The sequence below is a fragment of the Canis lupus genome, chromosome 26, assembly GCF_048164855.1.
Source record: "Canis lupus baileyi chromosome 26, mCanLup2.hap1, whole genome shotgun sequence".
NCBI lineage: Eukaryota > Metazoa > Chordata > Mammalia > Carnivora > Canidae > Canis > Canis lupus.
This window is the reverse complement of record NC_132863.1, coordinates 23418984-23445817: the sequence shown is the minus strand read 5'-3', so window position 1 is coordinate 23445817 and position 26834 is coordinate 23418984. Positions and strand designations below refer to the sequence as shown.

Here is a 26834-nt window from a genome sequence, read left to right as displayed (position 1 = left end):
GAGGCAGAACAGGGAAGGAGAAGAAGAGGAAGCCAAGCAGCCCTTGCAGATGTCATGTGAATGGCAGCTTCCATCCAGCCTGATCCCACAGGGGTACTGTGGAGTGTAAGCTATACCTCAGAATTATCCACCCACACCCACACCAGCATCCCAGGCAGGGAAGGTGGGCTTTCATATCTCTGATAATGGGTCATACCTTAGGGGGAAGGTAGGTCACCTCAGGAGTTTCCAGCAGCCTGCAGGCGGTCCTCCCTAAGGAGAGAAGCAATTACTGGTCACTAAACACACACCCAAAGAGGGTGCACAGTAAAAGGGGATCCTAGCGGAATGGGCACAGCATTCCTCATGTTGGCTCCAGTCCCCAAACACCAAAGTCCCAGCAACCATGTCCCTTTTGGCCTAGCCTTAGGGTGGCTAAAGATTGGGGACATACCCAGTGTGACCAGGCAGGGTTTTTCTGGTTAGGGATCACCCCCACAACTCCCAGACCCTGGCCCATCTCCCAAGCCCCCACCTGAGGCTGCAGAGAGATTCATCCTCTGCAATATTCTGACCATGTGGCAGTCCAGGCTTCCTTCTGGAATTTGAACTAGTTACCCTCGAGTTAACTCTGTTCATCTTTGACTACTTCGGATTTTAGAAAGTTCTGCTTTCATTCCGTAAACATTGGCTGAGCACTCTGTGCCAGGCACCATTCTGAGCTCTAGAGACATAGCAGTTATGGTTTCTGCCCTGGAGCTCATGGCTGGAGAGGGAGATGATTGGAGAAAAAGATAATATTTAAGCACGGAGATCGGGGATGCCCGGGAAGCTGTGTGGGCCCAGAGAAGACTCCTGACCCTTGGGAAGAGGTGACACCAAGCTGATAAGTGGAGGTATACCTTGACACAGGTACAAAGGTGTGGCAGAAAATTAATCCAGGCTAGTGGAGGAATGAGTGCAAAGGCCCTGAGATGACCCCCTTGCCCGCTACCCCCACTGCTACTCCTTGGTGCAATGACCACCCTCTCTTACTTGGATGAGTGTAGCAGCCTCCTCTTGGGTCTCCCACAGAGAGGCAAAGAAGATGGGATATGCAGTCACTAACTCTTCTCTCTTCTTGGTTAAGGGTCACTCCTGCGGGCCTTAGCTCACCAGCATTCCCCCAACTCAACTCACACCCGTGAGCAGAGAGAAGCAGGAAGCCACAGGCCTGTGCACCGTTGTTCACAGGTGACTTCAAGGGAGAGCTTACTGATTTGGGCAGGGCACCTACAGCCCCTTCTATAGAACCATTTGTTTAATGCCCCCTTCTAATGCCCTTTCTGACCTCATCTCCTACTTCTTCCCCTTGCTCATTCTGTTTTACCTACACTGGCCTTGCTATTCTTTCAATTTGCCAAAAGCCTCATCTCAGGTCATTCATATTGGCTGTTCCCTCTGCCTGGAACACTTTCCCTCCAGACATTCACATGGCTTACCCCTCATCTATTCCACATCTCTGCTCCAGTCCATCCTCTTCAGAGAAGCCCTCCCTGCCCACCATATTGCAAATAGCCCCTCCATCATTTTTCCTCCACCTTGTCCAGTACTGTTGTTTTCCACAGCATTTGTCCACCTGACCTTTGATATATTTACATGTTCATGTGTTGATCATCTGTCTCTTCTGCCAGACTGGAAGGTTTCTAAGAACAAGGACCAAACAAGGACCATGTCTGGTTTTTGCTCGTGGTGGAATCCCTATAACAAGGTCAGGACAGTCAATATTGTGGAATAGATGATTATAAACATAAGTGAAACATATGACTTTAGGGGCCAGTCACAGTCAGTTTGGGAGCCTACTTCAACCTTTCTCCATCCAGGCCCATTTGGCAGGGGTCAGGGGTCAAGGGTCAGCCTGGTCTGGTCCTCTTTGGGCTCCAGTGTGGAAGAGACCCAGTCCTGAGATTTAGGCCCCGGGGAGTCCTCCTAAGCCCTATTTCTCCTTTGGCAAATGTTCTTTCTTCCTTCATAGGGCCTGTGCCTGCGTTTCTGAACCAGAAGGTGTTTACACAAAACATCTTGGGTTTGGCGACAAATTCACCCTCAGTGAGGAATCCTTAATGAATCTCCTTCTTTCTCTATGCAGGGCAGCTGCAGGGAAAATTAGCTCTGCCTCTAGCACTTGAAGGAAGCCAAAGGCCAGGCAAAGAGGCAGTGCTACTGGGGCTTGTGGGGCCATAATCTGGGGGAGACGGTTTTTTTCAGGGTCCAGAGACAGCTGTGGTATGGAGACCAGAATGCTTCTAGACACACGTTTGCTCCTGACTTTCTGTGTGGCAAAGCATTGCCCTTCTTCTGGCCTGAGCTCGCAGCCATGAAATGGACAGTAATAACCCATCTGTACAAAAATTGTGAAATTCAAGTAAGGCAAGGGATGTGAAAGGGCTTGGTTACCAGAGGGCCTGATGAGAGAATAAAAAAGCTAGAATCAGGGAGGCAGGAGGTCAGAATTCTAGTATCAGGTCTGCTCTTGACTTTGTAAGCTCCTCACTGCTCTCTGGGCCTCAGTGTTTTCAGCTGTGCAATGAGGGGTTTGGGCATGGAGATCTCGAGGGGACCTTCTTGTTCTGAAGGGCAGCCACATTCCGCCTGCCTGCCTCTTCTTGAGGTCCTTCCAAATCCTATGGTTCACACCGATTTGCTTTCTAGCACTTACAGAACTTTTTTTATTTTTTCAACACAGAACTTCTTTTCTGAGCTGAACTGCACATGGTTTTCAGCCCCTTCCGTGGGTCTAGGTCAATTGCTCTGGATATTGGGCCCAAGACAGGGGTTCAATCAATACTGCTGAAAACAGAATTTTAAAAATGATTCCTGCTGGGCACCTGGGTGGCTCAGTGGTTGAGCGTCTGTCTGCCTTTGGCTCAGGTTGTGATCCCAGGGATTGAGTCCCCCATCAAGGTCCAAGCGGGAAGCCTTCCTCTCCCTCTGCCTGTGCCTCTGCTGCTCTCTGTGTGTCTCTCATGAATAAATTAAAAAAAAAAAGATTTCTGCCTTCTTCTGATCCCACGGAGAGACAATGAAGGGGATTTTTATTCACTCCCATTTTATAAATTGGCAATGGAAGGTGTCAGAGGTTAAACAGAAGTAACACTGACACGTGGACCTTCTTGGTATTCCTTAAGCAGGGGAAGAATGATTTGTATTACTCCAAAACACTTATCACTGCCTGCCATAGTATATAACTACTTGTTTTGTCATAAATTGTCAGTGTTTCCCATTAGGATGAAGTTGCATGAGGACAGGGACTGTGTTTTGTTCACTGTGGCACCCTCAGAACCTAAAACTGCCTGGCACCTAGCAGGTGCTCAAGAAACAGAGAAAGGGAGGCAGGAGCATTAAGAGGCAGCTCTGCGGACATATCAGATAAAGGACTAGTATCCAAGATCTCTAAAGAACTTATTAAACTCAACACCAAAGAATGATCCAATCATGAAACAATCCAATCATGAAATGGGCAAAAAACATGAACAGAAATTTCACCAAAGAAGACATAGACATGGCCAACAAGCACGTGAGAAAATGCTCTGCATCACCTGCCATCAGGGAAATACAAATCAGAACCACAATGAGATACCACCTCACACCGGTGAGAATGGGGAAAATTAACAAGACAGGAAACAACAGATGTTGGAGAGGATGTGGAGAAAGGGGAACCCTCTTGCACTGTTGGTGGGAATGTGAACTGGTGCAGCCACTCTGGAAAACTGTGTGGAGATTCCACAAAGAGTTAAAAATATACCTGCCCTACGACCCAGCAATAGCGCTGCTGGGGATTTACCCCAAAGATACAGATGCAGTGAAACGCCGGGACACCTGCACCCCGATGTTTATAGCAGCAATGTCCACAATAGGCAAACTGTGGAAGGAGCCTCGGTGTCCATCGAGAGATGAATGGGTAAAGAAGCTGTGGTCTATGTATCCAATGGAATATTACTCAGCCATCAGAAAGGACGAATCTGACCATTTGCTTCGACGTGGATGGAACTGGAGGGTATTATGCTGAGTGAAATAAGTCAATCGGAGAAGGACAAACATTATATGGTCTCATTCATTCGGGGAATATAAAAATTAGTGAAAGGGAATAAAGGGGAAAGGAGAGAAAATGAGTTAAAATATCAGTGAGGGAGACAGAACATGAAAGACTCCTGACTCTGGGAAACGAACAGGGGGTGGTGGAAGGGGAAGTGGGCAGGGGGGTGGGGGTGACTGGTGACGGGCACTGAGGGGGGCACTTGACGGGATGAGCGCCAGGTGTTACGCTATACGTTGGCAAATTGAACTCCAATAAAAACATATACAGGGACGCCCGGGTGGCTCAGCGGTTTAGCGCCGGCTTCGGCCCAGGGTGCGATCCTGCAGTCCCGGGATCGAGTCCCACATCGGGCTCCCTGCATGGAGCCTGCTTCTCCCTCTGCCTGTGTCTCTGCCTCTCTCTCTGTCTCTCATGAATAAATAAATAAAATCTTAAAAAAAATATATATATATATATATAAAAAAGAGGCAGCTCCGCGGCCCACGCCCTCTGAGTCTGCAGGGGGCGCTCCAGCCCCGCCCCCAAGGCTAGGCCCCGCCTCTCGCGTCCCCAGGGCGCCCGGGTGTTAGCGCCTGCGCACCACTCTTCTTTTAATTGCGCGTGCGCGCCGGAAGGCCTGGCCGTGCGCTTGCGCAGCCGAAGCCGAGCCCTACCGGCGTTGGAGCTGGGCTCGCTCCCCGGTCCGGGCTGAGTCGGAGCTGGCGGGCCCCATGCTGTCCCCCGAAGCGGAGCGGGTGCTGCGGTACCTGGTGGAGGTGGAGGAGCTCGCCGAGGCGGTGCTGGCGGACAAGCGGCAGGTGGGAGGCTCCTCCGCGGCCCGGGGCCAGGGCTCGGCGGTCGGGGCCTGGCGGCTGGCGCCGTAGGGCCGCGCGCGGGGCCCGGAATCCCGCGGTGGCGCGGGCTGGCCGTGGGCTCCCGACCGTGACCTCGGACCTGGGGCGGCGGGGAGGGAGGGAGGGAGGGCCGACACCTGGCCCGGCGCTGCGCCTCACGTACGTATTAGGAGCGCCTGCTTGGTGCCACGGATCCCTGTCTCCGTCCCCCTCCGGATCCCGAGCCGTTATCTCTTTGGGTAACGGCTCAACACCTTTTTCAAAATGCAGTTCCTCCTCCTCCTCCCCCCTCCCCTGCCCCCCCTACCCCCCCGACCGTGGGTGCACTGTCTTCGCCAAGGTTCTCGGGAGGAGAGGAAAGGGGGCCTGAGCAGTTTTGACGTTGGGCAGGTGGGGACGCCTTGTGCTAATTTAAGTGCTAAGTGTTTGGAGGGAGTTAATGGGGGAAGGGAGGAGGATGTAATTGGATCTGGGCTTTAAAAAGATTTCCCCTGGCTGCGGGGTGGAGCACAGAGCCTAGAAGGGTAAGGGACATGTGAGGGGCCACTGCCGGGGTTCAGGCAAGGAGTGGGTTTGGGCCAGGGTGGTGGTGAAGGAGACAAGTGCGTGGGTCTGAGGTATCTTTTGGAGTTGGATTTAGTAGGTCTTAATGATAGTTACATATGGGGGTGAGGGAGGAGGAGGAGTGAAGAATGATTCATGGCTCCTCATCTCCAGTTAGAATAATTGGATGATTGGTCGGATATTTACTGAGAAGGGGAAGACTTGGGTAAGTGCCCATTAAACACTGCATCAGGGTGTGCGGGATGATGATAACGTGGTGGTTAAAATGTCTCAAGCACTTACTGTGTGTCAAATACTATGCTATCTCATTTGATTCCTGGCTCAGTAACCTGTGAGGCAGGTGCTATTCATATCTCCATTTCCCAGAAGGTGATGTTACACAGCTCGCCAGCGTTCTCAAGAAACCGCACTGCCTCCTCACTTCCATAGCAGCTTCTGTGTTGGTGCCATCTCTGTGCCCCCCACCCCTGCCATTGCAGTCTAGTATTTTTGGGCTTCTTGTGATACTAGGTCAGCATCAGCCGGAGGAACTAGTCCAGGGGGAGGTTTCTCCTCTCTTGGAGATTCTGAAATGCCCTGAAGCTTGAGCATTAGCACTTCAGTGGATTCCCCAGCACCTTCTGGGGAGAAGGGGGAGGGCCCCTGCACAGAGCATTGTCTTTAAGGACCTGGATACAGAATAGGGGAAGATGTACATTTACACATCAGTGTGTTTTAGGCATGACATTGGAAGAAACTCAGGAATGAGTTTGTCTCTATTGGGTTTTAACAGCCCCTGGTCTGTTGGGAGGTGATGGTTTGGGGCAAGAGGGAGCTGAGTTCCCTCCTGCCCATGTGCTTTGCAGATTGTGGACCTGGACACCAAAAGAAATCAGAACCGGGAGGGCCTACGAGCCCTGCAGAAGGATCTCAGCCTCTCTGGTAAGTCAAGGTTTCAGTCATGCAGTCCTGGGGGCCTGTTCTGTTTTTCTTGTAAGGCTTTCAATTTATCCCTGATAGGGACAAAAAGCCACAGTTGTGTGACACAGCCTATGGAGATGAGGGAGAAAATGTTGGAGGTCTGATACAGAGTGGTTTCAGCTGCTCATCTCCATGACAGGGGTGGGGTGTGTGGGGGGGGTGTTAGTTGCTGGCTCATTGATGGCACGAGGAAGGTGCTAGGGTGAGGTGTGCTCTTACAAATAAAACTACATAATACTTAGTTGGAAGTTTTTTGTTTTTGTTTTCTTAATTGGAAGTTGTAAGCAAGCTGAGGAAGGAACTGGACAGAAAAAAAAAAGGGAACTGGACATGGGGTGGGTGTTGGAGGAAGGGTTTGAGGGCTCTAGTTGAGGCCAGGTGGGTATGACCAAGTAAGGGGACGGGTATCATAATGAAGGTTACAGTGGTCATAATGAAGAACTTTGGGGGGAGATGTGCAGGGCCTACGCCTCACTTTCTTCAGGTCTCTGCCCAAATGTCACATAATCAGTGAGGCTTTGTTGGACCATCTGTTAAAGTCAAGGTTGTCTTGTACTCTGGCATTCCCCACCCCCTTACCCTGCTTTATTTTTCTCCAGAGTATTTAGCCTTATCAGGGTCTGACAAATCATATCTTGGCTTATTTATTCCTTCTCCTCCACTATGTCATAAGCTCTATGAGGGCAGAAACTTTGTCTTGTTCTGCTGTGTTCTCAGTATCTTAAACAATGCTTGCCAGAGAGTAGGTGCTTAAAATATTTGTTCAAAGAGTGACCATTTGCCATTTCAGAAGATGTGATGGTTTGCTTCGGGAACATGTTTATCAAGATGCCTCACCCTCAAACGAAGGAAATGATTGAGAAAGGTAAGGCTTTCTGGGGATGGGTCAGGGACGTGTCCCACATAGCATTAGTCTTAACCTAGAACTGAGAATCAGGCTTTGGACCATTTGATGAGAGGCAGCGCTCAGACAAATGTGGGTTTTAATTCCTGCTTTGCCACTCTGAGTTATTTCCTTATCTCTGAAGGAGGGGATGCATCTCCAGAGCATAGTTGTTGTGAAATTGAGCTAAAACTGTATGTGTACTTAGCCTAGTGCTTGTTTAGCAGTGAGGAACGAGCTGGACCACAGATAAAGAAAACCCAAGTGGAGGCTTAAAGAAATACAGTTTTGTTTTTCTTGTTAGTAGTTGTCCAAAGGTGGGCAGTCTAAGACTGGCACTGAGATCCAGCAAGGTCACCCTCATGTATTCTCATAGTGGCTGTGTCATCTCAGGCCTCATGTCCATAGGCCAGGCTGCAGGAGCAACAGAGGGCTTTCCATACATGGCCTTGCTTTCTATTTCAAAATAATGCTGTCGTCCTCAGAGACTTTTGACATCTCATTGGCCAGAACTAAGTCATGTGGCCACCATAGCTGCAAGGGAGCCTGGCAGAGGCACTTTTACTTTTCACATCCCCTGCCATAGAGATTGCACTGAAAATGGAGGTTTGAGGAGAGTGAGCCTCTAGAGTGTGCCACAGCCTGGGTACTTAGCATGTTACTCAAATCTTCGCAGGCATGATCCTGGGGGCTCTTTGGAGGAGCATCATAAAAGTACAAAAGGGAGGGTACAGATGGGTCCTTGGCTGGAAAAACGAAAGATTATGCATATTCCCCCATCAAAAATGTATGTGCCAAGAGGACCAGCAAGTTCGCCTCTGTCCCTGAAGGCAGAGGCTCCCTATCCCTGTTGAAATAAAATTATAGCAAAGGAGACTAGATCACCTTAGAGAAGTTTCCACCTTCCTGTTGAAAAAATACACACTACTGTTATGACTATAAAATTAAGAGTCGTCATTGCACTTGGGTGGTGGGCTGCTGGCCACTCAGGTTCTCAGCTGTCTTGGCCCACAGTTGTGGGTTGTTGCCATACCTAGAAGGATTCTGAGATATTATCATCACCAGTTCTTAGGGGTTGATGCAAGTTAAATAAGCTTGTAAGAGACTAGCGTTGCTCATTTACCATGAGTACTAGAACCATTGCCCAGGCCAGAGGGCTCGGCTGCTCAGAGCTTCTCTCCATCAGAAAGAATGAAAATCTGTGGAGAAGACCAACTAGCCAGCACTACACTCATGAGCAGGTGAAGTCAGGTGACATTAGGCAGTTGCATCACCAAGCTTTGTAGCCTGTACTTCCTATAGTGCAGTTTGCCTTCAGATGTGATCCATCTGGGCAAGATAACCTTTTCTGTTCACCACAGTTAATTAGATTAAGCTTGAGCACCTGATTTGCCCATTGATTGTTCAGATCACATGTTACTATGGTCATGTTGCTTAAAAACTGCTTAGGTTTTTGATGGACTTAGGTTTGTAAGATTCCTTAGCCACACTTTGTCCAATCATCTTGGATGTGCTGAGTCTAGGTTCTTCATTCTGGTCTGATGGTTCTGTTTTCTGGAATTTCACTGTGGGAGGGGGTCCTAAAGTCCAGATATTGCCTTCTCCACCTATGAGCAGCCCAGGGTACATTGCATAATGAAAACAGGTCACTGGATGGAGAGGCGGGTGCTCAGTTCTGCCTGGACTCACTCAGCCGCCTTGGGCAGACCACCTCCCTTTCTCTAGCCCTTTAGTTCCTTCCTCAGTTGGTCTCTGAAGTCCCCTTCTTCTCGAATGCCAGGAGCCCTTGCTTTCAAGGAGGCTAGGAGAAGCTGACTTCCCCAGCTGCCTTTGGTCAGTGTGTCTGTAGTATAACCCCATCCGGTGCCCACCTCATTTTTTTCAGATCAGGATCATCTGGATAAAGAAATAGAGAAACTCCGGAAACAACTTAAAGTGAAGGTCAACCGCCTCTTTGAGGCCCAAGGTATGGGCCTGGAGGGAACTGGAAGCCGGGCTGGGAGAGAACTGTCAATGTGGGAGGCCTTCCTAGGTAGGCGGGCGAGGGCCTAGGCAGCATGTGAGCCGCACAGAGGCTATTGGCAGGCCCAGAGATGGAATGGACAAGGTTTATGGGGTCTTATTCCTCTCACGAGTCTTTTTTCCAGCCATAAGGGGAACAGTCTGGGGTATCTCACATTATATCCTGGGCGTGGTATAGGAACCAGAACAGTTCTGTCTGAGGGGAACAGAGAGGGCCTCAGTCAGATGGTCAAGGTCAGAGCTGAACTTCTGGGTAAAGCTAACCACTCCAGATTGGTCACAGGTTTGGCAGAAATTGGTAGGTTTCTGGGCAGCAGTATCATGGCTCTGCAGGTTTTCGGTGACTCATGTGCCCTGTCCAACGCATTGCAGAATTTGAGGCCCTCCCCCGCTAGATCTTGGGCCAAGTGTTTGGCACATGAATGCAGCATAAACCCCTTTCCTGGGCCTGACTCCAGAGCCAGCAGGAGGTTGGACAACAGGAGGCCCAACTTGCTGATGATTGTTTTCTCCCCCTAGGCAAGCCAGAGCTGAAGGGTTTTAACCTGAGCCCCCTCAACCAGGATGAACTTAAAGCTCTGAAGATCATCTTAAAAGGATGAAACTCAAAAACCAAAATGAGGGATCTAAGACAGCATCCCCCCTGAGGTCATGGCGGACCCAGGACTCTCCAACTTTGTAACCTGCAAGGACATGAACTACTCTGCTAGGAGATAGGCATCAGGAGTCTGAGCATGAGAAGCCTCTGTCTGTGGGGATTGGCTGCTCTGTGATGGCAGGAGGGAGCCCTCAGCCTGCCAGTGTCTGTTGGGTCTGGCCACTGGAGTTGGATGGACACAAGACCCATTGATAGGTCCTGGCAGCCACCAGTGGTGGGTGGGGGCAGTGCTTTGGGGGTGTGAGAATGACCGAAACAGGCACTTATAACAAGAGCCTGCTGTTCACATGGGCCCCTGGCAGTGGCGGGGGAGTGACGGGGAGCATGATTCCTGCATTCCTTTCAGGAAGAGAGGCATTCTCAAACATCATGTAATGGACTTGGAATAAAGCAGGAGGCTCACAGGTAGGTGGTTTCTGAAAGGATAGAATCTTGGTGCTCCATCGTTCACCACAGCCATCTGTGGGGCAGACATACCATTCCCCACCACTGCCTCCACTTTGGCCCCTTTTTTTCTGCTTGCCCCTCAGATGGAGCCCAGAGTGGGTGCTGCTTATCAAACTCCTGCACTTGCTGTTTAGTCAGGAAAGCCTTACAGAGTTCTGTACTGGGGGTGGGAGAGGGAGCTGCCTCTTCATGAGGCCCTCCACCACCTCTGAAGGCTGGGCCTGGCCAGCACCACTCAGTTCCCGCCTGCCCTCAGTGGTCTCGGATCTTGGTGTGAATGTGCTGTGAGGACAGCACCATCTCTTTAATGTTCATTGAGGGCTTAATAAATGTTTCCTAAATGAATGAACAGGAGCTTCTGTTCTTTACCTAATCTCATTCTTAATGGAGGGCACACTGCCTCAAGCACACCACTACAAAGGGGCAGTGGCTCCTGCTGGGAAATGATAGCAGGATTAGATAGGCAGTAACAGTGATGGCGGCAGAATGGAGAGCACGTGCCTCACCTGGGTCCCCTCACCCCACTTGGCTCCAACCCATAATTATATGGAAACACAAGCTGGTATGGCCAGATCTTAACATTTGTTTTCAGAGAAGCTAGAAATTTGGATTTTTAAGTTGAATCTTTTCTGTCTTTTAAATATTGCTAATGCAGACATTTTTAAAGACTTGGGTGTTGGCCAAACAGAATACCTGACATAAGCCAAATTTGACCCATGCCTATGATTTTACATCTTCAGTTTTTAAAGTAGAAGTAGCATGTGTTTTCCCCATGATGACCCTAAAGTGGGCAGGTGGAATTGGAAGCTAGATGTCTGCCCATAGTAGATTAGTTAAACGAACTGATAGCTGCAGACAGTGGAGTACAGTACATATATCAAGAATAAGGAAGCTCTCTGAGCACTGACTAAGAACAAGTTCCAAAATGTAGTGAGAAATGAAAGTGGACAAATGGGAGTCTAAAACCAGTAATTAGTGTGCAAACACTGCATGATCCCACCCAAAACAAACTCCAGGGCTGGAGCATGAGAGTGAAGAGGACATATCCATGTTGTATGTATTTTTAAATAAAAATGTAGGGAGTAGGGAGCTGCAGCATTCACCCTGGTAGCTGCTGTATGGGTTGTGTGCCTGGCTCCTGATTTGTATCTGAACATTGCCCTTGCCTGTCTGGCAGTGTGGTTGCTAGGCCAAGGGAGAGCCAATCACCTTGGCTGTCCTGGAAATGAGGAACCTGTGTTGGGCTGTCTGCCCTTGCCTCAGTCACAAGGATAGAAATCCCCACGCTCTGGAGGCAAGAGACCCCAGAGTGACCTGGCTTCTGGCCTTCCCAAGGCTGGCTGGTTCACGTCTTGGGTTTGCCAGTATTGTACCTTCCAAAAACCCTTCCCTTCCCTAGGCAGTCAAGATCTGCCTGTCTTGCAGCAGGGATAAATGTAACAATCGGCCTGGGGTTCCATAGTAGGTCCCTGTGGAGTTTGCCCATAGCCTGCTCTCTTGCAATCTTTCTTAAACCTAGAGGAGGCTTAGAAAATGCAGAACTTGTACTTGCACCCAACTCTCCAAGCCATCTTCTTGCCTGCCAGGCCAAGGCTTTCTGTTTAAAAAGCTCAGCTCCCAGCCTGAAACAAGAAGGTGCAGAGAGGCACCTTCATCACCCAGCTGACTTCCCCATAAGTATATGTTTGTAGAGACCTCGCTAAGCAGCTCAGCCTTCCTTATCTTTACCTTGTCCCATCTGAGAAATTGGGGATTCTCCATTTCTCCTGCTTGGGAGTTTCAAGGAGAGAAAGGTGTATTTAGGGCTCACCCCTTCCCCAGAGCCCAATAAACAGTCTAATGACTGCACACCTTAAGACCAGTTCCCTAGTCTCTGAACCCTTGCTTCTGCAGGATCATTTTAGCACTGACCTTGGAGACATCAAAGGGTCAAACCCAGGAGGACTTGGTGTCAGCAAACAGCATCCCCTGAACCAGACCCAGTGCGCAGTGACTCCCAAGTAAGGCCTGTGCTTATTTATTGGATGTGGTCTCTGGGGTAGCAGGGCTTGCAGCTGTCCTCCCTGGGCCTGATCGCCAAGCCAGTCCTGCAAGGCTAAAGCACACCCATTCCCAGGGACTGGCTGTCTCCCAGCACAAGGTGCCCAGGGTGGGGCTGGGGTCTCCAGGGGGCCCAGAATGAGCAGTGACCAGCGTACCACAGGCCGCTGAGTCCGCAAAGCTGCTGCCAGGCCAGAGGAGGGGAGGCAAGGGCTCCAGGTCGCCGGCCATGGTGCTGGAAACGGGTAGGCAAGGACTGCAGGGCACCTTCCTGGGGTCGCTGTCCTCCCTGCATCTGGGAACTAACTGGAGGCTTTCTTCTGGCTCTGAAGGGAGCGGAACAGCTGCCTCAGCTGATTGCTACGGTCGTTGATGCACCCTGGAAGGGAAGTGGAGTGTTGGTTGGGATGGCCTTGGGGTGGGTGGGGGGAACACTGTGCTCCCACTACCAGGAGGGAGGGTCTGCGCATCCCTGATGGTTTGCGTCCTGACTCTACTCCATGGCCTTCAGGCAGGTATTTTACCCGCTTCCAGCTTACCAGGATACCTGCTTTCTGGGGTGAATATAAGGATCACCAAAAAAAAGTGACATTCACTTTGGCTTACTTTGACCGAGATGCCAAATCGATTCACAGGAATGATGTGTAGAAGAGACTGCGGCTCGGAGAGGTTAAAAAAAAAAGTGCTCCAAATCACTCCACAAGTAGCAGAACTGAGACTTGAACCCAGGCTATGTAGCGCCAGAGGCCAAGCTCTTAACCACTGCTCCACACAACCTTCCTCTTGGCTTTGCTCACTGGTCATGCGTCACAAGCTAGCACGGTGCGTGGTACCTAATAGGTTAGGTGTTAGCTTCCTTCTCTGTGCAACTCCATAGGGGAGCCACAAGTGGTTAAGAGAGAAAATTTCTCCACGAGCGGCCCCTCCACCCCTGGAAGTGTCCCAGGCAGTCCCTGCTTAAGAGGCCAACACAAGCTTCTGAGCTGCCTCCTCTCCTAGCACATTCACGGTGTCCCCTACTTCGTGTGTGTTCTCACGAATGGCCTGTAAGATAGCTCCGTGGTCATTTAGTTGGGCCAGACACACTGATGCACTCAGAAATGCTGGTTGAATGACTGGATCTCTGTGGCCACAACTATACAGACCTGGATGCATATGCCATCTTTCTCAACACCTCTGAGCCCCAGCCCTGCCTCCTAGGCACTCACTGGTCATCAAGGCTCCACCCAGCTGAGGCCCACTCTAAGTGTTCCAGGGTTTTCCAAAGTGAGTTCCATGGAACCCTAACTTTAATTGGTTCTTTCATAAGTCCCAAATCTTCATGTCCAATGCAAACCCCTTCTTACAGTTCTAGACTCATCTCTGAGTTACATGCTAGTTTTTTTTCACCCAGAAACCCCTGGACCCCTCCCTAACTCATTTCATCGATGCTCTTCCCACCCCAACTAGCTTCTCCTACTCACTACCATCTATCCAGACACTCGAATGGAGCCTTGGGGATTATTTTAGAGACTTCTAAGGCAGTGACTGTCAACCTAGGCTGTGCTTTAGAGTCAGCTGGGACCTTTCAGAAAGACTAATGGCCAGACCAACTGTATCTTTACCTTCGGCAGGCATTAGTATTTTTGAAAGCTCCTGTAGAATTCCTATAGCAGCCAAGATGGAGGCTACATCTTTGCAACTCCAACTGGGTCCAGAGACCAGCAGCATATCTGAGGCCAATGATTGGCAAAGATGGCTGCAACGATTCCTTCCGTTCCTCTATGCACACATCTCTGCAAGGTGCTTTGCTGCACCTCCATCTGGAAGTGGGGTCCATTTCCTTGCCCTGTGAATCTGGGCTGGAGCAGCTTTGACAAACAGATTTTAGCGGAATGACACTACACTGAGGGATTGTGAGCCTCACCCTCAAGAGACTTCACTAGGACTTCTCTCACCTTCTCAGAACCCTGAGACTACCATGTGGAAGCCAGAGCTGGACTGCTGGAGGACAAGTGGCCGCCTTGAAAGACAGGCCCAGTTGCCAGCCAGTATCAACCACCACACATGAACGAGGCTATTCTAGGCCATTGTGTCTCAGTGAATCTGCTGGGGGCCTGCAGCCCTAGGAGCAACCCCAGGCAAGAACTGAAGAATCAGCAAATAAGACAGTAGTTGTTTAAAACCTCTGGGTTTGGGGAGGGTTGGTTTTGTTATATAGCAATAGTTAAATAATAGAGCATCATGGGAGCTTATTAGAAATGCAGAATCTTAAGCCCCCACTCCAGACCTACTGAATCATAATCTGCACTTTAACAAGATTTCCAGGTGATTATTTGCACATTAAAGCTTGAGAGCACTGGATAGGCCTCTTTCAAAATACAACGTGGCAAACCTAGGGAATCTGCTGGACAAAAGTCTTTCATAAATCCCCTCTCCACCTTCCTCAAGCAAATTACTTGATATCCCAGGCTTCCTTGCAGTTGAGGTGGCCACGTGACCCAGTTCTTGCCAGTATGGTGTTAGCCCTGGGAGGGTTTCCCATTTGGAATAGAGTCAAAACTTGGAGAAAAAGCTTTGGCCCTTGGGCCTTTCTGCTTCTTCCTGCCTGGGACAAGGACACAGTGTCTGGGGTTGGAGCAGCCATCTTGCAACCATGAGGCAACAAGCATGAGCACCAAGGCAACCTGCTAAGTGTGGCAAAGTGGAAAGAGGAAAGGGTCTCTGCCAGCATCTTACATATATTGTGTCAGCCCTGCCGAGCCTACCCCAAGACTTCCTGTGGCTCAAGACAGATCATTCCCTCATTGTGTAACTCTTAGTTGGCTTTTCAGTTGCTTGTAGCCTAACTCAATCCTAAAACACTAAACCACAAAAAAGATTTAAAACTTTTCAGGGACGCCTGAGTGGCTCAGCGGTTGGGTGTCTGCCTTCGGCTCAGGGCATGATCCCAGAGTCCCAGGATCGAGTTGCATCGGGCTCCTTGCATGGAGCCTGCTTCTCCTCCCTCTATGTCTCTGCCTCTCACTCTGTGTCTCTCATGAATAGATGAATAACACCTTTTAAAAATAACCAACTTCTTTCCATAAAAAAAGCCACAAATAAAATTTAAAAAGCAAATAACGACTTCAGGAAAATATCCTAAGTTTGACAGATGGGTAATATCAATCTATTAATATCCAAGGCCTTTATAGATTCAGCCCACTGAAAAATACATAAAGTATGGTCAGCTTATGAAAGAAGAAATGCAAATTGAATAATCTGAAACCTCATCAGTAATCAGTGGAATATATTAAACAAATCAGAACTTTTTTGCCTATCAAGTTGACAAAGGTTTTTTTTTTTTTTTTCTTTCTTCTTTAACTCAGAACAGGCAGATTTGTGTGTAATCTTTCTAGAAGTCCATCCCTCTGACCCAGTAATTCTACTTCTAGGAATCTGTCCTAAAGAAACAGCCAGAATTTCAGCTGAGCTTTATGTGAGAGGATGTTCATCATGGCATGGCATTATTTATAAAAGTAAAAAATTGGAATCCTCCCAAATGGTCAATTATAAGAAATGGGTTTAGTAAGGTTGGCACATATACAAGCTGGGATATTTTACAGCCCTGTAGTAATTTTGCTTTTAACTGTGCTAAGAGACAGGATTTTCTAGCGATCAAGCATTCAGGTTTTCGAGTAAGAGAGATTAGGGTTCAAGGTCTGGCTCACCACTTAGAACTGGGACCCTCAGCAAGTTATATAACATCTGGAGACCATTTCCCCATCTGTAAAATGACAGAAGCTGCCTAAAGATGAAATAACGTATGTAAAATATTTAGCTCGGACCTGGCCAAAAAGTGTTTCCAGAAGAGAGCCTCTTAATATTGTTGAATGACATAGAATATGCTACGTGGAAAAGTGTGACTCAAAACTCCAGCCCAATGCCAATTTTGTAAAAAAGTGTGAATATATGCATTTTTGAAAAACTGGAAGGAAATACAACAGATTGTTAAAGTTGGTTATGTCTGGATGGTTTATTTCCTTTTAGTTTTCAAATATCCTACAGTAAGTGAATACTTTTTATAATCAAGAAAATGTTTCACTTTTTAAAAACCAAGTTTAAAGTCAAGCCCTGAATTTCTCTTAACATAGTTTGCATTTCTGGGGGGGTTGTTTTCCACTAAGCCTTTTGAAATCTACCTCCTGACAGATTAATAATATTTCTTGCTACGTACCAGGTGGTGTTCTAGGCATATATTGAGATTACAAACCTCTTAATCTCCATTCTACAGATGAGGAACAGATAGGTTAAGTCCCTTGCCCAAGGCCACACAGCTGGTAAATTGTAGATCAAATCAAAACAGTCAAACCACTGTGCCAAGCTGTCTCCTAGGCTACCTGGCCTCTCTCGTGACATCCCTGGTGCCCATTCCCCACCTGGCCCCACATACCGAGGTGTGTGTTGGTCACAAAGTTCCCCATCCCCGACAGGTCAGGAGTCCCCTCTTCTCTGCTGACAGGGCCATCATTCCACATGAGGTCAAAGCCTCCCACTCGCTTCTCCCTTCCTGTGAGCCTGGACAGGCAGGAGATACAAGGGGATAATGAAGGCACACATGTGGAGCCCTAACACCGCAGCCAGGCACCTGCTCCCTCCCTGCCCCCTACTGGTGCCCTGCTGTCACTAGTCCTCTGGCCCACCCATTTCCTGGGGCACAAGCAGGAGGCAGAGGGCCATCTCCCACGTTGTCCCCAGGCTTCCACCCCTGCTCTCGGTAACATGAACCCATTTAGAGTCTGCTGTCCTTCCTGGACCATTAACTCTAGAAAAGCAGGGACTAGGTCTGTTGTGTCCTTTACTGGGTCCCCAGGGTGTGGCACAGATCCTGGCACACAGTAGGGGCTCGGATGTTTGTCAAATGAAGAAGTGATGGTAGATCTAGAGGACACTGGAGGTTCTGCTTGCTTAGCACTCGGCTTCTAGCCTTGGCTTTTCTTCTGAGAACTCATCTCCCTTCTCTCACTCACTTGGCTCAGGTGGGGCTGACCCCGCCCTGCTGGGGGGTGGGCACAAGATCTAGGCCCAGATAATCAGAGTTACAATGACTGGTTCAGAGGTGGGCATAGGACACAATCCTCACCCATGAGAGTTAGCCCTCAAACTTTGCTGGAATAATCGGGAACAGGTGACCCGCAGGAAAGAGGCGGAGGGTGGGGAGGAAGAGGGAGAAAGGGAGACACTGAGAGGGCACACAGACCGACCAATGCTGACTGAGTGCCTGGATTAGGGCTTTCCTGAAGTCAGGCCCTGGGTCTTCCGGTGACATATACCATGTTACGACAATATACAGTCTCTTACTGAACACTTACTGTGAGTTATGCACTTTACTATAAATATTCTTGGTAAATCAATTTTATGATCTTGAGAGGTAAATGTGAGGTTTCCCATTTTACAGACGAGGAAACTGAGGCTCAAACACACAGAGTCCAGCGTCTCATGGCCAGGAAGTGTCCAGGAAACCCCACTGGGCTGAATGTCAGAAGGCTGTAGTTGGTCCTGCTCTGCCCCGAAAGGGCCGAGTCCTTAGATCAGGATCTAACCCTAGGTGGACATCTCTGTCCATCTATAAAATGGCAAGCAGGCCTGAGCCAACTCCAAGTGCCACTCAAGCACCAGCATTCTGAGTTCTCTATCTTCCTTGGGGGGAGCCCTGACTGTCCCATACGGGGGTGCCTGAGCATGGCTGCCCGCCCTCACCTGGCCTCCATGTCTACGACATGCAGGGTGTCTTCCAGGAGGCAGGTCTTGAGCTCGTAGTCCTCCTGGCTGCTGGCTGTCAGCGATGGGGACGCGTTGACCTCTAGGAGCCACCTGGAGAAGGAGGGTAACGGAGGGCTTCAGGTTCCCTGGTCCGTGGGGGCCCTGGAACTTCACTGAGAGCCTACATGCAGTGCCTGGGCCCAATTCAACCAAGGTCACTCTTTCCATTTCCCCAGGAGAAGAGGCTTCAGTGGCTAAAACTTTTTGAAAATAATTGTTACAAACTTGAAACCCCCACTGGGACCAGGTGGTACCTGAGGCAAGCTTGCGGGGGCAGGATGATCTTGGCGCCCTCGTATTGCTCTCCCTTCTCCCAATAGAGCTGTGAGTACAAGACAAATTTCCCTTTCCTAGGAAGGGCAAGTGCCTGGCCGCTGGCGGTGGCAGGAGCAGGTGGGCTGGGAAGAGCCCGCCACGGGAAGCGCTTGCTGCCACGGCCCCCAAGGAGACTGCTGCCAGGCAGAAGTGCGAGCCCAGGGTCGGGAGACCCTCTTAGTTTTCCAGACTGTTGTGTAAATGTCTCCCCGTTTTTAGAGACTGTCAATGAACTTCGATAAAAAACAATCTGAAGTCCAAACTCAAAGTGTCTGCGGGTCAAAAGCAGCCCAAGGGCCTCCAGCTTGCAAACTCTGGCTCTGTGCAACGTAGTCATTTATAGACAAGAACCTGGGGCCCCAGAGCGAAGGCCTCACCGGTCTGTCAGTGGCAGTGGCCCCTTCCCCCCCCCAAGCTTGTTTCCCCATGGAGTCCACTTGAATGCCGGCAGCTGCATCTTACAGCAGGGGGCAGGGGAGAGGCCGCTGGCCCCAGGAGCCTCTTTCTCTGACAGAGGTCTCATTTTAGAGCTCCAGCTCCTGGCTCGGGAAGCCCCTCAGCGCCTCTCCAGTGACCCTGGGGAGGGGGTGGCTCCAGAGGCCACTGTGTTAGCAGGGAGTCGCTGAGCCCAGAAATTATGGCCTTGGGCCTGGCTCTACCCTTGACTTATTTCGTGACCTCCAAGCACACAGGACACCCCCCTCCCCACCCCCGCCCCACCCTGCCCCACCCCGGGCTTCTGTGCCCGTTGTATCTATCATATGAGGACCATCCCTGGGGTCTCTACCACTCCAGGCTTGTTTTCCTCATCCGTTCAACCTTCTCTGTGGGCACTGTGGGAGTGCACCAAATTCTTGGCAGGAAGAGACATGGTAGCAATGTTGCCTTACACGGCACTTTGCATCCTGAAAGCAGCAGGGCTTACAAAGAAGTTTCTAGGAGAGGATCGCTGACTCAGCAGATGTTCAGCAAAGGTCTCTCAGTGCCAGGCATGGGGTTCAGTGCTCTATAGACAGGACCTCATTTATTCCTCGTAATAATTCTGTAAGCACAATGCCCGTTTTACAGATGGCCAAAACTGAAGCACAAACCAAGGAAGTGTGCCTGACTCGGAAGTGGCAGAGATCAAACCTGGGCAGTCGAGGCACAGTGTAAAACATCCCCCCATTCTCCTGGCCGCCAGCCTATGCACTCACGGCTTGAGGTTCTGGTCTATGAGGATGTCGTAGCCGTACAGCTCGAAGCAGTGCTTGTCACTGATGATCACCTTCTGCACGCTCTGCAGGCTCCTGACGAAGATGTTGTCCATATCGCTGAAGAGTGCCTCCACTGCCTCAGGCCCGTGCTTCGATGCCAGGTACTGACGGAAGCGCTGGAGCATCCACTTGCAGCCCTGGGGCCGCAAGCACCCGGGGTCAGGTGGGAGAGGGAGCCTCAGTTAACTGGGACCTGGCCCACCGAGACCCTCAATCACCATTAGGCCTTGGGCTTGGACAAGAGGGGCCCAGCTTGAGTCTGGTGATGAGAAGAACTCTAAGTTTGTCCCTTTTGTGGGGCAAAGCTACTGTATGCTCCAGAGGCGGGGGGTTGGATGTGCCCACCCAGAGCCTGTACCTCTCCTTCTAGAGCACAGAGTACCCAGGACCCCATAAGTCGCTGCCCAAACACCCTGCACAGGCTTCTTCCCTGGGCCTGCCCTCCTGGGGACAGAATGCACTGTGTGTACCCCCAAGGCCCAAAGAGGACCAACTGGTTATTGTTTTCAAGAAAATGGGGGCGTGTGTATGCAGGAGGCCCCCACTGTGTGGGGTAGAGCTGAGAGGGAAAAGAAGGGAGTAGGTGTGAGCTGGGGGCCAGCTCTCCCTGTGCCCCTCTGTTCTAGATCTTATCTCTGAGAAGTCGAGAATTCTAAATTTGAACTTGGCCTTACAGTTTATTAGATGGATGGATGGAAGGATGATAGATAGATAGATAGATAGATAGATAGATAGATAGATAGATAGATAGGAGTATACTTGTCAAGGTAGGAGAATAGAACACATTTTGTTACAGGGTGTGTTTCTTTGAGTTGCCACTTGAATATTCAGACACATGATGTGTAGGTCTATATCTGTACTCTTGCCCAGGGCCCTGCCAGTAGGAAGGGTGGTCCTGACCTCACTGGTGAACTATGAGCCCAAGATAGGCCTGTCCCAGGCTCCTTGGTACTCCACTTCCCTATCCCAATCAGTTCCCAAAAGGCTGGACCTGGAGGACAGAAGCCCAGCTTTCTCACCTTCTTTGGGTGGTAGTCCGGAGAGGTCTTTTGCACAGCAACATTGGTGAGGTGAACATCTGGGAGAGGTTGGTAGTCAAGGACGAGTGCCAACGAGAAGGATGAGCCCTGCTCCATGTGGCCCCCAGAGGCCAAACTAAGACTCGTGCTTGGCCATTGATGAGGAAGGTTACACAACAGCTCAGATAGCACGTATGTGGGCCTTGGAATCAGATGGACCTGGGTTCAAATCCCTCCTGCATCTTTACTGGCTGCATGCCCCTGAGCAAGTCACTTAACCTCGTATGTGGTTCCCTACCTATTAAGTGGGAGTACATAGGTGAGGAAACAGGCAAAGAGTAAGCAAACCATCAAAACCAATCTGTAAAGAAGTGGAACTGATTAGTTATAAAATCTTTCAGCAGGAAAAAAATTTTTAGCTTAGAAATGACAATAGAAATCACAAAGGAAGTCAGTGGATGAGCCGACTATGTAAAAATAAACTTAATCAGCTATCAAGGCAAGAATGAAAAGCAAGCATGACTGGAGAAAAGATTTGTAGCAATATGACAGGCTAATGTTTTTGTCACATGGAAATCCCACATAAATTGTTAACAATAAAAGTTTATGACCCCCTGGGAAATGAACAAGGGGTACTGGAAGGGGAGGTGGGCGGGGGATGGAGTGACTGGGTGATGGGCACTGAGGGGGGCACTTGACAGGATGAGCACTGGGTGTTATACTACTATAACACATTGAACTCCAACAAAAAAAAATATACAAAAAGAAAAAGAGAAGAAAAGAAAAGAAAAGAAAAAAAAAGAAAAGAAAAGAAAAAGAAAAGAAAGAAAAGAAAAGAGAAGAAAAGAAAAGGGCAGCCTGGGTGGCTCAGCAGTTTAGCACCACCTTCTGCCCAGGGCGTGATCCTGGGGCCCCGGGATCGAGTCCCACATCGGGCTCCCTGCATGGAGCCTGCTTCTCCCTCTGCCTGTGTCTCTGCCTCTCTCTGTGTGTCTCTCATGAATAAATGAATAAAATCTTTTTTTTTAAAAAAAAGGAAAAAAGTTTATGACCCTAATAGGTAAGTAGATAGAGGGGTATGAAAACATTGGAGGAGCTATAACTGGCAAAAGACCATTTGAGAAAATGCCTGAAGTTTCCTGTAATGGAAGGTACCTAATTTTAAAGGGATGTAAATGGGACAAAAATACAATTGGAAGAAATGCAAATTCTAAGGCAAAACCCTGCTTCCCCATGAGGCTGGTTACATATTTTTTAACCTTTTTATTTGGAAAAACACAAAACTCACAGAATCATTGCAAGCATAATGAATGGCCATATATGCTTCACCGACAAGTACTGATTGTTTCAGAAATGTCTTTTTAAAATGATTGTCTTCAGTACTGGAGAGCTGGCACAAAATGGGCCCTGTCAATGGCAGGGTAAAAATACAAAAGAACCTTGTGGAAAACAATCCAGCCACAAGCCCTTGATCCAGTATGTACACTTCCACCATGTCATCTGAAGGTAAAATCTTAAATATGGTAAAATATGAAAAATAGGGATCCCTGGGTGGCGCAGCGGTTTGGCGCCTGCCTTTGGCCCAGGGCACGATCCTGGAGACCTGGGATCGAATCCCATGTCGGGCTCCCGGTGCATGGAGCCTGCTTCTCCCTCTACCTATGTCTGCCTCTCTCTCTGTGTGTGACTATCATAAATAAATAAAAATTTAAAAAAATATGAAAAATATGTTTCTTTGCAGCATTATATGTCATAATTGGAAGTATTCAAACTGAATACTTCCCAAATGCCTGCAGTGTGCAAGATTAGTAAATCAGTAAATCTACTCAGTGGAATATTTTATGACTAATAAAAGTCTACATGGAAAATACATATTTAGTGAAAAAACGGTTATGTTTACACAGTGGGATCACCCCTTTATAAAATACAAACAACAGGGGCGCCTGGGTGGCTCAGCAGGGAGCCTGCTTCTCCCTCTCCCTGCTGTTCCCCTTGCTTGTGCTCTCTCTGTCAAATAATTAATTTAAAAAATACAAACAACAACAACAAAACTATGCAAACAAACCTGCGAGGAAATACATCAGAAGGAAATACATCAGAAGTCAGGAGGGGCACCTGGGTGCCTCAGTCAGTTAAGCATCTGCCTTATTAAAGAGTATAGTTTTCACAATACAAGTAGTGTAGCTTTTTAAAGACAAATCAGAAAATTCAGAAAATGTACAAATTTCTCTAATCATATTTTCCAGAGACAACTGGACACCTGAGTGGCTCAGTGGCTGAGCATCTGCCTTTGGCTCAGGGCGTGATCCCAGTCCTGGGATCGAGTCCCACATTGGGCTTCCTGCATGGAGCCTGCTTCTCCTTCTGCCTCTCTCTCTGCCTCTCTCTCTGTCTCTCATGAATAAATAAATAAAACCTTTAAAAAAGTAAAAAATATTTTAAAATATTTCAACATTTAAAAATTCAGAACAAAGAACAGGAGTTGTGGGAAATAATGTGAATTCACTCACTGTGAAAACAGCAAAGCCTGGTTAAGTAGGAAGTAGTCCTGGGAGGGGCTGGGATTTGTTTAAGCATTTTTTTTTAATTTTTATTTATTTATGATAGTCACAGAGAGAGAGAGAGAGGCAGAGACACAGGCAGAGGGAGAAGCAGGTTCCATGCACCGGGAGCCCGATGTGGGATTCGATCCCGGGTCTCCGGGATCGCGCCCTGGGCCAAAGGCAGGCGCCAAACCGCTGCACCACCCAGGGATCCCCTGGGATTTGTTTATTAAGGCCCCAGGACCCTGGAGATACACAAACACTTAAAAAAAATTTTTTTTATTGGAGTTCACTTTGCCAACATATAGCATACCACCCAGTGCTCACCCCGCCAAGTGCCCCACTCAGTGTCCATCACCCAGTCACCCCCACCCCCTGCCCACCTCCCCTTCCACTACCTACCCCTTGTTCATTTCCCAGAGTTAGGAGTCTCTCATGTTTTGTCTCCTTCACTGATATTTTCACTCATTTTCTCTCCTTCCCCTTTATTCCGTTTCACTATTTTTTATATTCCCCAAATGAATGAGACCATATAATGTTTGTCCTTCTCCAATTGACTTACTTCACTCAGCATAATACCCTCCAGGTCCATCCACGTTGAAGCAAATGGTGGGTATTTGTCGACAAACACTTTTAAATAGGGAGAGAGGACAGCTAACATGTGCTGAGTGCTCACTCTGGGCTTGGCACTGGCTAAGTGCTTTACGTGTGTCATTGAACAAAACACATGGTGGCCAAAAAAATGAACCTAAAGTAGGTGTTAACTTGCATCCGGGAAATGTGTGTTAGAATTACAAAATGAAACATACTAAAAACGCTGAAGTTGGAAAAATAGAGGGAAAAATTGTAGGATATACTCAGGAGGGCCCTCTCCCATTCCAACACGCAGGCAGAGCACATGCATTTGCTCAGGTGGACACGTAATCGAGACACAAAGTTAAGGCAGAGAGGTGGGAATTGGCTGGAAGCATTAGCTGGGTTGCCCACGCCAGAAGCTTCGCGGACACAAGACCTTCCATTTCTTCCCTCCCACATGCAGGTAGTCTAGTCCTGCTCATTTGCCATCTCCTTGTTCCTGGATTGTCAACCTCTTTTCTTCTGATGTTCATGTCTAAAAATCTTAGAAACCTTATTTTTGATGTGGATATTCTAGCCAGATAATACACTCTCATGGTTCAAAAGTCAAAAGACATCAAAATGTGTCTGAGGATATTATCTCCTTCCCCCCCTCTGTCCCCACTTGTCCAAGTCCCCTCACAAAGGCAACTTCTATTCCCAGTTTCTGGTACTTCCTTCCAGAGATGTCTATGCACAGATGCACACATATAGACAGATATAATCTGTAATGTAAAAGGAAGCATACTTTTCAGAGTTCTATACCTCGGGTTTTTTCGCTGAGATTGTTTCATATCTGTACATAAAGCATGGCTGTCTGTTCCATTTTAACAGCTGTATAGTAGGCCATCGTGTAAATAAGCCATTCTTTATTTCCTATTGGGTGTTTGTTTTTGCTCTCACTTACAAGGCGGTGCAGTGCAGAGCCTCTAAACCTCTCTTTTCGTATATTGTGAGTGTACATGTAGGGTAAGTTCCCAGAAGGGAATTGCTGGGTCAGAGGGTATGTGTTTTTGTCTTTTATTTTATTTTATTTTATTTTAATATTTATTTATTTATTTATTTATGATAGTCACAGAGAGAGAGAGAGAGGCAGAGACACAGGCAGAGGGAGAAGCAGGCTCCATGCACCGGGAGCCCCACGTGGGATTCGATCCCAGGTCTCCAGGATCCTGGGCCAAAGGCAGGCGCCAAACCGCTGCGCCACCCAGGGATCCCTGTTTTTGTCTTTTGATAGACATTTTGCCAGATTGCCTCTGAAGCGGGTTGTGCCAATGTATACTCCACCAGCAACACACGTATCTCCTCAGCCTCGCCATCATAGTGTGTTATCAATTTTTTTGTCTCTGCAGTTTGATGGGTGAAAAGGGCACCGTATTTGAGTGAATACATAAGCCAATGACTAAAGCACATGAAAGGATGCAACGTTCTCCAAAAGGGCTCAAACTCTCCCATCCTGTAACTGTGAATCAGTGTGGATGGCAGGCACATCACCGAAGTGATCGTCAAGCAGGGCAGCAGTTTGTGGGGAGCTGCTCTGAACAGAGCGGGGGCTGCCCCTTTGGGATCACTGGGGGCTCCGCCATGACCATAAGACTATCAGGGCCCAGAGGGAGTGATCAGGACCGTCTTGCTCGCAACTGCATCTCCCGTGCCCAGACCAGCCACTGATGGGAAGGGGCAGGGTGCAGGAGGATGGGTAGGCAGAGATCCCAGGATACATTGGTCATCAATGCTGCTCAGGGTGAAGCGGGTGTTGGAGAATCGGGCAAAGCCATCCCGGTACAGCCAGGCCCGAAGCGGGATGTACTGTGTGGAGGCAAGAAAGGAGGGAGAGGAACGGGAGGAGGCTGAATAGGAGCACTTTTGCCCCTCCTGGCTTTTGCACCTGCTGTTTCCTCCACTTGGAGCGCCCTTCCTTCCTTCCCACATCATCCCTCAAGAATCGGCTCCAGCATCAGCCTCAGATTCTACGCCTTCCCACCCTGGTGTTGGGGGCTGGGAAGAAGATGCAGAAGGGAACAGAATGAACATACCTTCATGATATGCACGGGACACAGGGGGGTGGGAGGCAGGCTCAGGGCGTGTCCATATTTTCCACCAGACGCTGAGCTCGGGGAGCACAGGGGCTGAGCCTGCCTCCCACACCCCTATGTCCTGTGTCCTGCAGAGAGCAGCATAGCATGAAGTTTTGAACAGGTTTTTGATGAGTGGGGGTGGGGAGAGCATAGAAACTCCTCATTTGAGATCAGGCTCTGGGGCTAGGCTGTCTGGATTCGAACCCCAACTGTGTCAGTCACCAGTGTGTGACCTTGGGCAAGCCACTTAACCTCTCGGTATCTGTTTCTTCATCTGTTAAATGAGGGTAATAATAGAACCTACCTCCCTGGTTCTTAGGAGGACTACATGAAATAAAACCTCCTGAACATCAGGGCTTAGCACTTAGTAGGTGCTCAGTAAAAGCTGTGGTTACCAAGGATGGCTGACATGGAGGGCAAATCCAGACTCTAGGGTCTCTAAGATGGTTCTCTAAGATGGGATCTGTGTACCCCCCCCATCCTCAGATGCCCCCTGGGCTCTCCCAGGCAGGCAGAATCAGACAAGCTCACAGAGGTACCCCCCCTAGAATGGCTTCTGCCTTCTGTTCCTTACCTGTTGCTAGAGGAGGGCCCCCTCTTAGTTACTCACCGACATCACCAGCACATAGACACGCAGATCAAACTTGCGGCCTGTCAGGCAAGGAGAGAATACATGCAACAAAGACAGACCGTGTGCCAGGCACTGTGCTGGTTATAGTGATAGACAGACAGAGGCGAGTGCCCGTAGAAACACATGGGGTAC

The 26834-nt window shown here is 49.0% G+C and overlaps 2 protein-coding genes across 11 annotated transcripts in view; one reads left to right on the top strand and one right to left on the bottom strand.

Moving 5' to 3' along the window:
- TTLL9 (tubulin tyrosine ligase like 9) overlaps positions 1-26834 on the bottom strand; it is a 70539-nt gene that overhangs the window by 10352 nt on the left and 33353 nt on the right. For 8 of the 10 annotated variants that reach the window (XM_072800505.1, XM_072800501.1, XM_072800499.1 and 5 more), the window contains 7 exons: positions 26682-26722; positions 25715-25802; positions 20836-20894; positions 19757-19953; positions 18183-18296; positions 16876-17000; positions 197-252 (listed from right to left, as the gene is read on the bottom strand). In XM_072800505.1, the coding sequence (XP_072656606.1) occupies positions 197-252; positions 16876-17000; positions 18183-18296; positions 19757-19953; positions 20836-20894; positions 25715-25802; positions 26682-26722 (680 nt within the window). Of the gene's footprint in view, positions 1-196; positions 253-12425; positions 12844-16875; positions 17001-18182; positions 18297-19756; positions 19954-20835; positions 20895-25714; positions 25803-26681; positions 26723-26834 lie in introns of those variants that run through there. The other 2 variants (XM_072800497.1, XM_072800504.1) reach the window with 1 other exon arrangement.
- PDRG1 (p53 and DNA damage regulated 1) lies at positions 4661-10769 on the top strand. Its single transcript, XM_072800513.1, has 5 exons — positions 4661-4854; positions 6300-6375; positions 7205-7279; positions 9183-9263; positions 9839-10769. The coding sequence occupies exons 1-5, from the start codon at positions 4768-4770 to the stop codon at positions 9919-9921; spliced, it is 402 nt and encodes a 133-aa protein (XP_072656614.1). The 5' UTR covers positions 4661-4767; the 3' UTR covers positions 9922-10769.

Bases quoted from the DNA above. Each gene is read 5' to 3' on its own strand.
- PDRG1 (XM_072800513.1), top strand. From the start codon at position 4,768: ATGCTGTCCCCCGAAGCGGAGCGGGTGCTGCGGTACCTGGTGGAGGTG. The intron at 6,376-7,204 runs GTAAGTCAAGGT...TTGCCATTTCAG, and splicing joins GAAGGATCTCAGCCTCTCTG to AAGATGTGATGGTTTGCTTC. The intron at 9,264-9,838 runs GTATGGGCCTGG...TTCTCCCCCTAG, and splicing joins CCGCCTCTTTGAGGCCCAAG to GCAAGCCAGAGCTGAAGGGT.